At 42.2% G+C, this 15,947-nt stretch overlaps 1 protein-coding gene across 10 annotated transcripts in view; it reads right to left on the bottom strand.

The window, feature by feature from the left end:
* LOC120529798 (rho GTPase-activating protein 21-like) overlaps positions 1-15,947 on the bottom strand; it is a 408,601-nt gene that overhangs the window by 54,507 nt on the left and 338,147 nt on the right. For 8 of the 10 annotated variants that reach the window (XM_039753942.1, XM_039753944.1, XM_039753943.1 and 5 more), the window contains one exon: positions 12,597-14,673. In XM_039753942.1, the coding sequence (XP_039609876.1) occupies positions 12,597-14,673 (2,077 nt within the window). The other 2 variants (XM_039753946.1, XM_039753947.1) reach the window with 2 other exon arrangements.

Genomic DNA, 15,947 nt, shown 5'->3' with positions numbered 1-15,947 from the left:
GACCTTATTTTATTTAATAGCTTGTTAGTCTGCGCAATGTAAATTTCATATATCAGATTTTCTTCCTTTCCAACGTTACCATCAAAATAATTTGAAGCCTAAAACAGATAATTTTCAGTCTGTCACATTTTTCTATTAAGTGTTTTATTAAATCAAACAGTGCATGATAAACACACAGATGTAAATGGAAAAAAGCTAGATGAAGAACTGCTGGCTCCTTTGTCATTTACATCTTATTGCTAAAAAGGAGCCATTAAAACACTGAATGCAGTTGTTTTAAGATTGAAATAAGAAATCAAGGGTGTGGAAGAAAAAAAGAAAAAAATGGGAGTAGATATTCTGTGATCAAAAACATCTAATTAATGAGACGGGTCCAAGGAGAATGTCTACGTCTGTCCAGTTAACAGAAAATTCACAAATGTTCTGGACACTATAGCTGCTATCTGAAGGGCATTTGTGAATATGCAACACGTCAGACCTTGAAAATGCTACAGCAGCAGACCACCATTCCGGACGGACAGACAGACAGACACTATATGATTGATAGATAGATAGATTTGAAAGGCACTATATGATAGAGAGATAGAGATAGATAGATAGATAGATAGATAGATAGATAGATAGATAGATAGATAGATAGATAGATAGATAGATAGATAGATAGATAGATAGATAGATAGATAGATACTTTATTAATCCCAAGGGGAAATTCACACATTGCCAGCCAAGAAGAGCCAGATGAAGCTGATGTAGGCAAGTAGAACACCAAAAATGGGACACCTGAAGATGCCTTTTGTAGATGTAGATGGAAGACTCAGAATTTGGTGTAAGCAATGTGACGCCATTGACCTACCCCGACTTGTGTTAAGGGTTCAGGCTGGTAGTGATACTATAATAGCATGGGAAACATTTACTAGGAACACATTAGGCCTTTTTAATGCCAACCAATCCTCATTTGAATCCCAGAGTGTACCTCAGCATCACTGCTTGTCACGTGCACCCCTTTTATTATCTTAGTCTACTCTTTATTAAACTGATTCTTCCCATAGGATGATACTCCACGTCATAAACCACGCCATGTCAGTTTGGTTCCTTGGACATGACAGTTTCTGCTGATTTTTCAGCAACACATTCAAGTGGACAACTTTCTGTTGAAGCTGTTGCCAAGAAGTGTCAGACTGAGACCATGTATGCCATTGTAGTAAATTAAAGTCACTACGTCATGCTTTCAATTCAGCAAGGACCAATGTCCCTACAGAACAGTGACTCTTAACCTTTTGAGAGTCACGGACCCCTTTAAGAATCTGATGAAAGCTATACACCCCCTTTCCTAGAAATATTCACATCAACACAACTTTGCATGCAATGAATATAATGTGCTTTATCGAGATTTGATTGTTTCATACACATGACATACACAAAGTATTATTAAACATTTAATGTGAACAATCTATAAAAAAAAAACACTCCTTTTTAATGCAACTCATTATAATTATGAAATACAATACTCTTGTGAAAATTAGGACAGATCTACTACTACTACTACATCTACTCTAAAACAGCAGCACCGGGCTGTATAGTGAACATAAATGTTAATTTTATCTAACCCTCCTGGAACCCCTGAAACCCATCCAAGGACCCCCTAGGGGTCCACGGACCTCAGCTTAAGAACCCCTAACTATAGAATGTCCCCAGCACCTTGCTGAAACTGTGTACAGAAGAATCACGGTTGCTTTAGAGGCACAAGGAGGTCCCTACTCACTACAAGATACTGTAGATGGACCTAATCAGAATCAGAATTAGAGTGTGCTTTTATTGGCCAGGCGCACGAATGTATATACTAGGAATTATTGGAAAGTATTGGACAGTGCAGAATGCAAAAGATAAAATAAAAGGATAAAATATGATGCAGCATACAAAGGATTATGCAAAAAATAAAGAAGCAAAGTAGGATTACAATGTCCAGGTAGTCCAGTGTGCACATATACAGATACACTGAGTAGCGGCTCAGACCTGATTTGTCAAAATAAATGCACATGGAATAAAACGGAGTATCATGTTGTTTTAGCTTTCACTGTATGAAGGTGTTTGCGGTAGGGAAGTCCTTGGAATAGGCGATACCCTAGGTGAGCTGGATCAGCAATGATCTCCGTGGCCCACTTTGTTACCTTGAACTTATTTGGGGTTTGAAAAGATGGTGAGTCATAGCCTTTGATGGTTTTACAGGTCCAGAGGCAGCACCAAACCAGACAGTCAGAGATGAGGTCAGAATGGACTTGATGGTGGCTGCGTAGAACCGGACCGAAATTGCTTGGTGTGATTGAGTTTCATCAGCTGACACAAAAAGAACATTCTCGGATGGGGTTTGTTGATTGTACATGTGATGATAGCGTCCCACTAAAGAGAGTATCCTTCCCTGAACGGGGATAGACGAGCTACTCTCACTGAAGCCAGGCAGATATTACATACGTCTGGGGACCGCCATGAGCGAATTTTGGTTAAAACTGGGTGGGGACAATTAGACGGCTCACCGAGGGTCACTTGTCTAAACGAGTCCATTGCCTCATGAAGTCGCCGCTCAATCAATTTGATTCTGAATCAGATTGGCGGCGGGTGCTTTTAGGAAGAAGCCCTGTGGATGGAGTCTTTGCAGCTGTTCACTACACACTTTTTAAAATGGGTTGTCCTGCCAGACTATGGGTGAGCGGTTTCCTGGAATCTATGATAATCTGCTGAGTTTAGTTTTTTTTATTTAATGATAAGTTCCAAATCATTTTTATTAATAATATTATTTCTTAAAAGACTAACACAGTAAGTCTCAGTAAGAATGGAGTTTGTTTAAGGAGTGGCTTTATCAAAGGTGGCACCAAAACATTGAATTGTCCTAAAAGGTAAACGTGTCAATCTGAATGTGTCTGACCTCAAGTTAAATACTAAGTATTACTCTTGGTGATGATCAAAGCTTACCAGTTTGACGCCACTACCTGGAGAGAAAGTGACTCACACAGTCAATGCAGGTATGATTCAAGCCCTTACAAGAACAAGTTATTTCCATAAGAAAAAAAAAAAAAGTGAATTTCCAGATGTAATACTGATTGCTATCACGTTGCGTCTAACCTAAATGCAAAGTGATTAAGGACAACTTTCTTCCTGGATTTCAATTGACTGTTTCTTCTTGCTACAATTCTATAGAAAACATGCAATACTGATTTGGAAATTACTTTCTGGGCGGATTATTCCCATTTAGTGAACTATTTCTACCTTTCCGCCTTCTTGCAACACGATTAAGAACCACATTTCCACATTAAAATGTCATTTCTTTCCCACAGAATTGCAACTTCAGTCAATTTCATCATTTATGCGGTTTCAAAAATCTCTATTACTCCCTTACAAAACAAATTGAATTTTCATTGGTCAGAAAGAACGTGTGCAGGCAGTGGGGTAGCTTGTTCGCACTTTTATAAACTGCATAAGCGAAATTAGATCTGAGGCCAATAAAAATAAAATTCCAGGCTCTTCTATGCATCTCTAACACTGATCATTTTACATTTGGCCTGCTGATATTTGTAATTTTACCACACGACCAAAAAAATGCTAAGTATATGCAGCAAGCTACAACAGGTTTTAAACAATTCTCAGGAAAGAAGCCCAGATCCTTAGAATTTTCTTTAAACATTCACACACTTTCTTTGCAAATTAATATGTATTTATACGGCATATAAATAATACAGTGCCTATAAAAAATATTCACCTCCCATGGAAACTTTCTCATTTTATTGTTACACAGGACTGAATCACACATGATTGAATTGGCATCTTTGACATAAAATAACAGAGAGTCTTTAACCAGTGCCTTTACATGCTCTTCAACAACCCAATTATTCACAGAGGCCTGATTTCTAAAATGCCACATAAACACTTATTTCAATTATAGAAATGGACTTATTGACCTCCGAGAACCCCAATTAGCTGAGGCAGATTTCTCTGCAAGTAATCCGATTCTGTGGCCATGTAAACCCTTAACCGGGTTACTGTTAAGGACTCTGTAGTCTGTGCATCGGTATGCCGTTCCTATGCAGGGCTCAGTCTCACAGCCAAGCAGAAAACGGTGTGCTGTGGGCAAGCTGGGGAACAGCTTGAAGGCTTAGGTGACAGTAATTATCTGCGGACAAAGGAGATGCCACTGTGTACTAATGAGCTCTCTTCTTCTTCTCGTCGTGCAGAAAGAATGACCGACACTGTGGTTCATCAACCTGGACTGGCCTCTTCCTTCCAGAATGCCTCAAATCTAGAAGGAACCACCGTCTTGGGCGGTCTACCTAAGCTAACAGATCAGATGACCCATTTCTTTGTGTTTTACATCTAATTTTCCCTGCGGTGGGTTGGCACCCTGCCCAGGATTGGTTCCTGCCTTGTGCCCTGTGTTGGCTGGGATTGGCTCCAGCAGACCCCCGTGACCCTGTGTTCGGATTCAGCGGGTTAGAAAATGGATGGATGGATCTAATTTTCCTTTTCTTTTTCAAATCATTTATTATAATTATACCGGCTTGGTCGCAAAGTGCCCCAAATCTTTGACCTTTTCCTGCTTTTTCTTTGGTAATAGAAACTTATAAATAAAGCCCCAATCTAACTAAATACATTTTGATAAGACACAAGAAAATTCACTGGCGTCATGTTTACTTTTAGATTCACTGTGGCCGATGACGATGTTCAATCCTTTTCTTGCTCAGTTTAATGACATCACAGTGTTCTGACAAAGGACAAAATACCTGCACACGTGAATGCGGATGATTGAAAAAAGCAGGCTTCTACCTTGACCAGGTTATTCGGCTTAATTCGGGTTTCATGCCAAAGTTAATTCCACATATTTAATGGGGCTTGAAATTCATGATTGAAATTGGAGGATGGGGGACAGTTAGGATGCAACCCTTAAATTTAACAAAGAAGTGTGATTTCAGGCTCAAAAACGTGTGGGGATTCATAAATGTACAAAACATTTTCAATTTAATATCAATAGACTTTTTTTAATTGTTTATGTTTACAGTAGTCTATAAAATAGATAAATCTGAGTTGGTTAATAGTTACCAGCCAGTCAGTCTGCCATTTTAACAATTCCTTCATTTCACGTTTTAGCCAAAAGAAATGCAGACTTGCAGAGGAAATACTCATCACATGACAAACGATCCCAGACTAGGACCCCGAGTGCAATGTGTGACGCCTCAGCACTACACGAGTTCGAATGGAATGGAACAGTGCGATTGTTTTTTTTTTTTGTTACGGAGGCTGAAGTGCCAATCCTGCCACCTAGCCCTGAGTTCCCACAAGGTGGGAGGATCTGCTTGCAGTGCTGTATGCAGGTTAACGTCATACCCAGGATTGCTCAAGGGATAGATACAGTGCATCCAGAAAGTATTCCCAGCGCATCACTTTTTCCACATTTTCTTATGTCACAGCCTTATTCCAAAGTGGATTCAATTCATTTTTTCCTCAGAATTCTACACACAACACCCCATAATGACGTGAAAAAAGTTTACTTAAGATTTTTGCAAATTTATTAAAAATAAAAAAATTGAGAAAGCACATGTACATAAGTATTTACAGCCTTTGCCATGAAGCTCCAAATTGAGCTCAGGTGCATCCTGTCTCCCCTGATCATCCTTGAGATGTTTCTGCAGCTTCATTGGAGTCCACCTGTGGTAAATTCAGTTGATGTGACATGATTTGGAAAGGCACACACCTGTCTATAGAAGGTCCCACAGTTGACAGTTCATGTCAGAGCACAAACCAAGCATGAAGTCACAGGAATTGTCTGTAGACCTCCAGGACAGGATTGTCTCGAGGCACAAATCTGGGGAAGCTTACAGAAAAATTTCTGCTGCTTTGAAGGTCCCAATGAGCACAGTGGCCTCCATCATCTGTAAGTGGAAGAAGTTCGAAACCACCAGGACTCTTCCTAGAGCTGGCCGGCCATCTAAACTGAGCGATCGAGGGAGAAGGGTCTTAGTCAGGGAGGTGACCAAGAACCTGATGGTCACTCTGTCAGAGCTCCAGAGGTCCTCTAGAGAAAGGAGAACCTTCCAGAAGGACAACCATCTCTGCAGCAATTCACCAATCAGGCCAGTATGGTAGAGTGGCCAGACAGAAGCCACTCCTTAGTAAAAGGCACATGGCAGCCCACCTGGAGTTTGCCAAAAGGCACCTGAAGGACTCTCAGACCATGAGAAACAAAATTCTCTGGTCTGATGAGACAAAGATTGAACTCTTTGGTGTGAATGCCAGGCGTCACGTTTGGAGGAAACCAGGCACCGCTCATCACCAGGCCAATACCATCCCTACAGTGAAGCATGGTGGTGGCAGCATCATGCTGTGGGAATGGAACTGGGAGACTAGTCAGGATAAAGGGAACGATGACTGCAGCAATGTACAGAGACATCCTGGATGAAAACCTGCTCCAGAGCGCTCTTGACCTCAGACTGGGGTGACGGTTCATCTTTCAGCAGGACAACGACCCTAAGCACACAGCCAAGATATCAAAGGAGTGGCTTCAGGACAACTCTGTGAATGTCCTTGAGTGGCCCAGCCAGAGCCCAGACATCTCTGGAGAGATCTTAAAATGGCTGTGCACCGACGCTTCCCATCCAACCTGATGGAGCTTGAGAGGTGCTGCAAAGAGGAATGGGTGAAACTGGCCAAGGATAGGTGTACCAAGCTTGTGGCATCATATTCAAAAAGACTTGAGGCTGTAATTGCTGCCAAAGGTGCATCGACAAAGTATTGAGCAAAGGCTGTGAATACTTATGGACATGGGATTGCTCAGTTTTTTTATTTTTAATAAATTTGCAAAAACCTCAAGTAAACTTTTTCACGTTGTCATTATGGGGTGTTGTGTGTAGAATTCTGAGGAAAAAAATTAATTTAATCCATTTTGGAATAAGGCTGTAACATAACAAAATGTGGAAAAAGTGATGCGCTGTGAATACTTTCCAGATGCACCGTATGACAAAAAAAGGCTTGACTTTAGTAATACCTCTAAGTTGAAAAATGCAGCATTTATCCGTTTGACAAATTTAAGTTCAAAGTCAAAAATCACACCTCGATTTCTTACACGTGACCTAATCTATGGCGTCAATGGTTGCAGATTATTTGCAATTATACTGGGAGATTTGGAAGGACCAAAAAGAATAAAATCTGTCTTAGATTCGCTTAGTTGGAGGAAAATTTGAAGCCGTCCATCATTTAATATGCTTACGTAGGTTATGAAGATGGATGGATCACTATATGTTTGTGTTACTATAACACTGCTTTGAGCTTCAAGCACACGGAGATGGCATATTTACTCTGTGATAAGATATACTGATAAGCTGCTATGGCGTGCTCCTTAGAACTCGTCATTAAATATTCAATAAATTCATTGCATCACTGGGTTGATGGGTAGGGTGCTTCTGTTAGATATGTCTAGAATGCTAGTAGGGGGATCCTGAAGTAGGAATATCTTTTTCACGTTACATGCTGTGTCATTCTCTAATCTACTTAGTTCAAATCAGGGTCTCATGGGCAACACTGGGCACAAGGTAGGAAATTGCCATGGAATGGATGCCGGTCTATGACAGCTCGTCACATTAAACAGTCAAATTACACTAAGATATATTCAAACAAGTCGAGCTTGCTAGCTTGAAGGGGGTTAAAAAAAACTCAAAACACACTACACCCATAGAAAAAGCAGCATTTCCCAAAAGTTAATTACGACACTAAGACAGTGACTTCAACATGACTCAATGACAGAATAACTAAAAGACGGATACAACTCATTTCAACAAAATAATATCTCTGTAAAAGAAAGCATTCCAGGATTGGCTGCAAGTACTCCTACACACCTTTACAGACAGACACGAGATAAGGAAGGCAAGTCTCAACACCCAAAGGCCAGAGTCCTTTCTTCTATTGCTAATGTACACAAATTCTTCCGTTAACCCTAAGCAATCTCAATCTCAGCGTTTCTACCAGAACCAACATGAAACACTCCAGCCTGATATTTGTCTGGTGCAGAACTCGAAAACAGTACTAAGGTGTGCCAAGGACACTCTGATATCGTCTAAAGCAGGAAATGCTAAAGTCAGGGCTGTTAGAATTAGGTACGGCTTTTAGGGTTTCTGCATTTGCTCCATCAGTTAACAGAGTGCAGTGGGATTTTAAAAGCAGTGGCGAAAGAACAGACTCAACAAATTAAGCTGGGAGGCAGACTCAGTTCTTGGGGTTAGTGTGGAGACAGCTGTAGAGGGGGAGGATGTTGGTGAAATGATGGCACCAGTAGTACTTCAGAGGGTCTAGTAACACCAACTCCGCAGTAACAGTCAGAGAGGTTTTTAAGTAATCAACAGAAGTTAGGACACCTGTGCAAATTGTTTGCCTCAACTTACAAGGGTTAATTTACTTTAATGGCTGCAGTACATCTGTAGGTTGTAACCTATTAGTTGTTCCCTGAAGAAGGCCCATTTGTAATATTCTGAAATTTCCCTAAACATTAAATTTAAGCTTCTGGCAGTTCACCATTTTAGGTCATTCACTGCATGACAACTGATTAAATGTGAAGAAAAACCGAGTTGTTCTAAAACTTTTCACCAGTAGTGTATGCTGTAACAATACATTTTCAAAGTCCAAATAAACCATTTTCTGTAGATATTTAACTGAAGAAGAACAACTCCAGAAGTTAGTGTTTGCATTGGCTCCCGGTTAAGTTTAGGGCAGATTTCTAAAATCTAAAATCTGGAATAGCCTGCCAATAGGAATTCGCCAGGCAAATACAGTGGAGCACTTTAAAACACGGCTGAAAACACATTACTTTAACATGGCCTTTCTATAACTTCACTTTAACTTAATCCTGATACTCTGTATGTTCAATTCTTCATAATAACTATTCACAGTGGCTCCAGAATCCATACTGACCCCTACTCTCTCTTATGTTTCTTTTTCCGGTTTCTTACCTACTCAAAGCATCATGATGCACCAACATTGATGGACTCTACGTGACCATCATCATCAGGTCCTTCCATGAGAACCCTAAATACAAAGAGGACTGTTTGATTTACGTTAGGTAGATTGCCCAGAGGGGACTGGGTGGTCTCTTGGTCTGGAACCCCTACAGATTTTATTTTTTTCTCCAGCCTTTGGAGATTTTTTTTGTTTTTTCTGTCCACCCTGGCCATCGGACCTTACTTATTCTATGTTAATTAATGTTGACTTATGTTTATCTTTTATTGTGTCTTCTATTTTTCTATTCATTCTGTAAAGCACTTTGAGCTACATTTTTTTTGTATGAATATGTGCTATATAAAAAAATGTTGATTGATTGATTGATTTCATTTCAAAATCCTCCTTTTAACATATAAAGCATTAAGTGTCCAAGGTCTGGCTTACTTGTCCGAATTTATCATGACTTACAAACCAGAGCGCACATTAAGATCTCAAGATGCCGGTCTGCCTATGATTCCAAGGATTAATAAAATAACAGTGGAAGGTCGAGCTTTTAGTTACACGGCCCCTAAACTGTGGAACGGTCTGCCTCCTACAATAAGAGATGCCCCTTCGGTCTCAGCTTTTAAATCCCGGCTGAAGAGGTTAGCACACCCTGACAAGAGCTGCTGATTAACTGTACATACTGCATCTCTGTTGTCAGTCATTAGCACTAAAACATAAGTAACATGATTGTTAGAATTGGATACTAACCCCCCCTTATTCTGTTTCTCGGTACTCAAATGTGGCGCATGGTGCCACGGCCCCCCATTCAAGTTGTTTTGCCTGCCTAAGGTAAAGTCATCCCTGATGAAGGATCGCAGGAATCGTGGGAGAGAGGGGTCCTGTCGTCGGATTAGCGCTATTTCAGCTGTGGAATGGCCAAATGGGGGAGGCAGCTTGATGAATGAGGTCTCCAGGACTCTAAGCAAATCCAAATCATATTATGTGATATCATCTACTGTTAAATTCTACTACGTACTTCTAAAATTTTTATTTGTATACTGTATTGAGGATTTGTTCTGTTCTGTGTTGTATTGACCCCCTTCTTTCTGACACCTACTGCACTCCCAGCCTACCTGGAAAGGTGTCTCACTTTGAACTGCCTTTCCCAAAGTTTGTCAAGAAGCTGTTAAAGCCCATTGCGGCAATTCTTGTGTGATTTTGAGCTATACAAAAATACATTGTATTGTATATGCAGTTACACCTCTGTGACTTTGGAAGCTCCAGGTTTACACAAATGAATCATAAATGATACAAAGGTGACAGTTATATGTAAATCCTACTTGTGAGTCCTTTCTATCTCTCTGGATATGAAAAGCCCCCTTTGTGACGGCCATAGTATTTGTGGGACAATCACTGCAAAATTGAAGACAAAGGAGCATTCTGCTGATGTGAGAAAAAAAGACCTTGAAATACACAAGGCAGGAAATGGCTACAAAAATATCAAACAGTTTGAAGGTCTCATTGTGCATTTTTGGATCCATCATCAAATATTGGAAGGTTCACCTCAGCACCCAGACTCTTACTAGAACAGGCCGTCCCTCAAAACTAAACATCAGAACAGACGCGGACTGGTGAAAAGGGCTGCTAAAAATCCAACCGTCCCTCTCAGAAGTCTGCACTGCACTTTGGCTGAAACTGGAGTGAAGGTGCATGGGGTCCACAATCTCAAGAGCTCTCCATACAACAGGCCTCTCTATGAGAGGGGAGCAAGAAAGAAGCCATTCCTTAAGAAGGTCTACGTGAAAGCATGTATGCCATTTGCTACAAAGTATGAAAAAGGTTTTATGGTCAGATGTGACCAAAACAGAACTTTTTGGCCAGACTTCCAAGAGGTATTTGTGCTGTAAAACTAACACTGCCCATACCTCAAGAAACACCAAACCTATGGTGAAATATTGTGGTTGCAGCAGCATCATGTTATGGATATGCCTTTCATGTGCTGGGATTAGGAATCTTGTCAGAGCTGAAGGAACGATTGATGGACACAAGTATCTCACAATATGGCAGGAGTCTGCTGTGAACCTACAGCTCTGGAGAAGATTCATCTTTCAACATGACAAGGACCCTAAGCATGCGGCCACAGCGACACTGGAATGGTTCAGAAACAGAAAGGTAAATGTTTTGGAACGGCCGAGTCAAAGCCCTGATCCTAACCCTATTAAGGATCTGTGGCACTATTTGAAAAGTGCTGTCCAGAGGCGCCATCCCATCAACCTAGAGGAAGTCGATCAATTCTGCCAAGAAGAATGGCAAGGAATCACAATGTGCAAAAACTGCTACAGTGTTACCCCACGGGAATGAAGGCTGTTATGGCAGTAAAAGGGGTCTCGACAAATTAGGAATGTGTACGGCTTGCTTCCTTAGGCAAACATGAACTTTGGAGTTTTCATCTTCAGCTAAATATCTACAGAAAATGGTTTATTTGGACTTTGTAAGTGTATGTTAAAAGCATAAGACTTTACATTAAAAATACTGAATAGATCAGTGTGTATAAATCTGTTGTCATGCAAAAAATTAGGATGACTTTCCAAGGGGATTGAATACTTTTGCACGCCACTGTAAATGCAGACCATTGTAACGCTCTTACCAGGGCAGATTCCTGCCTTGCACCTGATGTCGCTGGCTTCCCCACAACCCCTGAGCTGAATTAAAAAGCCCTCAAAATGTTATGTCACTCACATAACTCGGTGTCATGTTTAACTGGGAAAAGCGAGATACACAAATCGATGTGTGGTGCACAGATCTCTTTTCACTTTGATATTGGAGAACTTTTTTCTGTACATCCGGGTCAAAAAGGCCTAAATAAATCAACATGGAATCAATGCTGTATAACAATAAAATGCAAAAGAAACTTCAAAGGGGTGAATACTAACACTTTTCATAGGCATTGTATTCCATAGTTACTCTGTGCTAAATCTTTTAAATACAGAAATGTTTCACATACAGCGATGTTGGCCTCCTTAAAATACAAGGAAAATCAGAACTCCAACCATGACAGAGGGCTAAGCCTGGAGGATGCGGAGGCCTTCCCGTTGAAACATTCTTAGAATAGCACACCTCAAAAGCCGTGAGAACACCAATCAAGTGACTCACAAAAGCTTGACATGCCCTCAACCCCAACTCCTGACATGTATCACGACACCATCACTCTGCTACAAGAGGGCATGATCAATGATTCACTGGATCACATATAAACTGGCCGTGGGATGCCATAATTATAGGGCAGAACCCTTTGCAGCAAAATGGAACACACTTGTGTGTCCAAAAATAAAAGACGACACATACACGGACCTCGTTTGAATGAGTATGTGCAATGGACAAGCACCCTGTCCAGAAGTTAATTCCTACCTTCCACCCAAAGCTTCCTCTATAATCTCTAGCCTCTGTGGCCTTAAGTCAGACGATGCAAGGCGAAGAAGGTGTCAATGTGCCAAAGCAACCTAAGCACTACTTATAACATAAAATGGTCACAAATCAGAACACTTAGCTCAAAGGGGTTATGACCTTTTAAAACAGGAATGTCACTTAAAGGACCTGAGCCTTGCCATCACTATGGAAACAGATAAAAGCAGCATTCTTACCAATAAATGGAATCGAAGCCAAGGAGTCATCAGGTGGACTGGAGTTGGATGCTTTCCTTTGCTCACCCAGGCGCTTCATGTTGACCTCTCGGCGGGCATCATTAGGTAACCAGCAGGTGGAATCTGGAACTGGCTCAGCTTCAGGATTTGCCACAGCCATGATGTAGGACTGGTGCCTCAGTGGCTGCGGAGTGGGTCTCCCAGAAGGAGGTTTTTCCCTCAAGACTACTGCCGTAGTCTCCTCACCGTGTGCCATTTCTTTGCTGTTAATCTTCTCAGAGGAGTCTCTGATTTTGTTTTGCACAAACATTACACCATTGGTGGAAGAGGTAGAGAGGCACTGCTGTTGCTGAAGTGGGCTTAAGGGTTTGCCAGGAGTGGAGTGTGCCAAGACTTTTGCTGGTCCAGCTGATTTAGAGCAACGTGGATCGATCCCAGCATCCATTCCGTGGTCTAGAACGTGGTCTGCTCGAGCCTGAGGTTGCTGGTGCTGAACAACCCGTGACATGTGATTAGATGCCACGATTCTTTGGTCTTTCAGCACATCAGGTCCACTGACACTCTGTCCAAAAGTTGGAGATGAAGCAGGAGCATACAATGAAGGATCGGGGGCAGAGTTTTTTACCATCACACGATAAGGTCTTTCAGCTAAAGAGGATGGACGAGACTGACTGTCCTCTCTGTGGGAGGCAAAGTCTCTGAAAGGACGCGGGTGATCAATGGGTTTTGGAAAATGGGAAGAATTAGAAATACCCCGAGTCCCTATGTTGCTAATCCTTTCACTGCTAAATCCACCGACAGGTGGGGCGGCAAAGCTGGGGGTCCTTCGAGCCAAAGGAACTACCCTTTGTCCTAGTTGCTGTCTCATGGGCTGCCAAGTGCCATCACAGTGAGGAGGAGGAGGAGGATGGTGTCGTTCTTCATGCTCTGCCCTGCTGTAGCCTTGCCTTTCAACTAGCCGCCCTGAGGTAAAGCTGTCTCCTGGTGGTGTATCAGCCTGTCTTCCCAGGTAGTCACAAGAGTGAGCGCGGGGGTTCTGGGTTCCAACAGCTGGAGTAGTCAAGGCATCCTGGGAAGCACTCCTTGGCCAGTCCTTGAGATGTGGGACACTGTCACTTCCTCCACCTCCAAGTCGTTCCTGTGAGACACTGCGGTAACGAACGGGAACTGATGCAGAGGTCTGGTAAGCACGGTCATGAGAGGTGCTCCTCCTGCGAACCTGTGGGTTGCCAGCTCCATGGGAGCCACTGGAAAGCATCGCCTGTTTGTAGTCTGTAGTGTTTTGGGAGGCTGCCCGCAGGCTGTCCAGTCTTTCTTGGATGGTGCGGCATCCATACATGTGGAAGCGTTTATTCTCAACGTACTCCTTATAGGTTTTGTATGTGCGCCAGTCGATGTTCTGATGGGAAGCTGGGGAGGTAGAGGAAGAGGGGGAGTAGTGATTGGATGTAATCAAAAAGTGATCATTAGCAGCTGTATGAGGTGGTCTACTCAGGTGTCCTTCAGAGGAGGTGACAAAATTAACAGGCTGACCACTGGAGGTGAACTTGTTGCTTTCCGCAGGCCGTATCGGGGCAAATTGTAACTGTCCACTTGTTGACGCTGATCCTGCTGAAGATCTCGTCCTCACTTTTGTAACTCCCATTTTTTCTGGGGCCTGGTTATACCGAATTTCCTCCGTTCTGTGTGCTGGAACAGACCGGCTGACCCGAGTACTATGGTCGACAACTTTATCGCCTGGGACGACGACCGTTCGAACGCTCTCATTGAACACACACACTGCAGTCTGAGTTTTCGGAACCTGGGTGGGCGAGGGAGGGACTGGAATCTCCATACGGTAGCCAAGCTCGTGCTGTCCTGCCACTGTAGCCCCAGACCATGCTGTTCTACCCCCACCATTGCTGTTTTTCAGGGTCTCCAGTGTAGTTTCCGGGGAAGAAGTGAGGTTAGGGGCTTCAGCCATGGCTGGGGCTTTAGCATCTATCCGAGGGTAACATATAGGTGGTGGATCGGGTATGTTACGGGCATTGCCGCTGTAGGCTTCGTTGCCTTTAAGGTAAGCATCCTGAGAGTATGCCTGGAGGAGAGAGAGAGAGAGAGAGAGAGAAAAGGGAAAAACTAAATCAGTTAACAGAATATTTTGAATACATATAGTACACCGCCCTGAGTATGTCAGCAATTCCACTGAAGCGGACACCGTAATTAGTAACAGAATGTTAGCAACTTAAGCAAATTCTGAAAAACATGAAAATGATTGGGGAAAAATGAAACAGAAAATCCGGAAATGAGAAGCGGTCTGCTCACATACAGGAAACATCTGAAGATGATGGGGTCTTCTAAAACTCTAACTAGACATTTTAATATTACAATGCTGGGAATATTCTCAAAAGCAATGAAAATATGCGCAGCAGTAAGCACGTAGGAGAGCTTTGGTATGCTGCTTCCCTAGCCATGACCGGCGATGGAAAAGCATGAGAAAATGGGGGGGTAATGGGGGGTAGAACAAAAAACAAGAAAACAGCAGCTCTGTTTCAGCCCGACGATAGCAGAAAGAACAAGTTACTACTGTGTGAATGTGGTGAAAATTACATTAAGAGAAAGAAAGGCAATCAAACAAGTGCCAGCAGGGTGGTGGAGGTTAAAAAATATATATATAAAAAATAAGTATACAGCAAACAATATCAGGAAAGCTTTAAAACGAAAAAAAATTACTTGTTCTACTGGAAAAGGCCAGATGGAGAAGTGAAGAGAAGATAAATAATCCCATACATTGATCGGCAAGAAGAAGCAGCAACAGCAGCAGCAGGAGGAGTACACCCACCTTTCGCTTCACGCTCCACAGACAGGCAGAGAACGTAAACGCAGGTCGTTTCCTTAAATAGCCCCTTGTAGCTAGTGACACTTCGGTAATCATTTTGGATTCTGCGAGGCTTGATCAGAATATGGGATTGTTTGCTTTGAGAAGCTCAACTAACCCCATCCTGCAGCTCAATCAGATGGGAGTGACACCCTCCAAATTGAAACATTAGACGGTCACCGTATAAAACAAACGTTTAGAAAAAAATTAAATAAAATAATAAAGCGCTTGGATTACGAAACAGAACTGTCTTAAGAGAACAGGAGGGCTCTTTTATATACAGAGGCTGGCACCTGGGGTGTCAAATTGCAGCATTTCCGGCTCCAATCTGAACACCTCTATGCATAAACCGTTCTAGAAGGTAAAACCCTCCCTTGATTTATTTAAATGACTGCAATAAACCCATTTATGTGTGGCAAAGCCAACAGGCGGTGGCCAAAGTTCTTTGAAACAAGAGCCGAGGGAGTGGGGAAAAGAAAAAAAATAATAAAAGG

Source organism: Polypterus senegalus, chromosome 5 (genome assembly GCF_016835505.1).
Source record: "Polypterus senegalus isolate Bchr_013 chromosome 5, ASM1683550v1, whole genome shotgun sequence".
NCBI classification, from domain to species: Eukaryota; Metazoa; Chordata; class Cladistia; order Polypteriformes; family Polypteridae; genus Polypterus; species Polypterus senegalus.
This window is presented reverse-complemented; position numbering and strand designations above follow the sequence as displayed.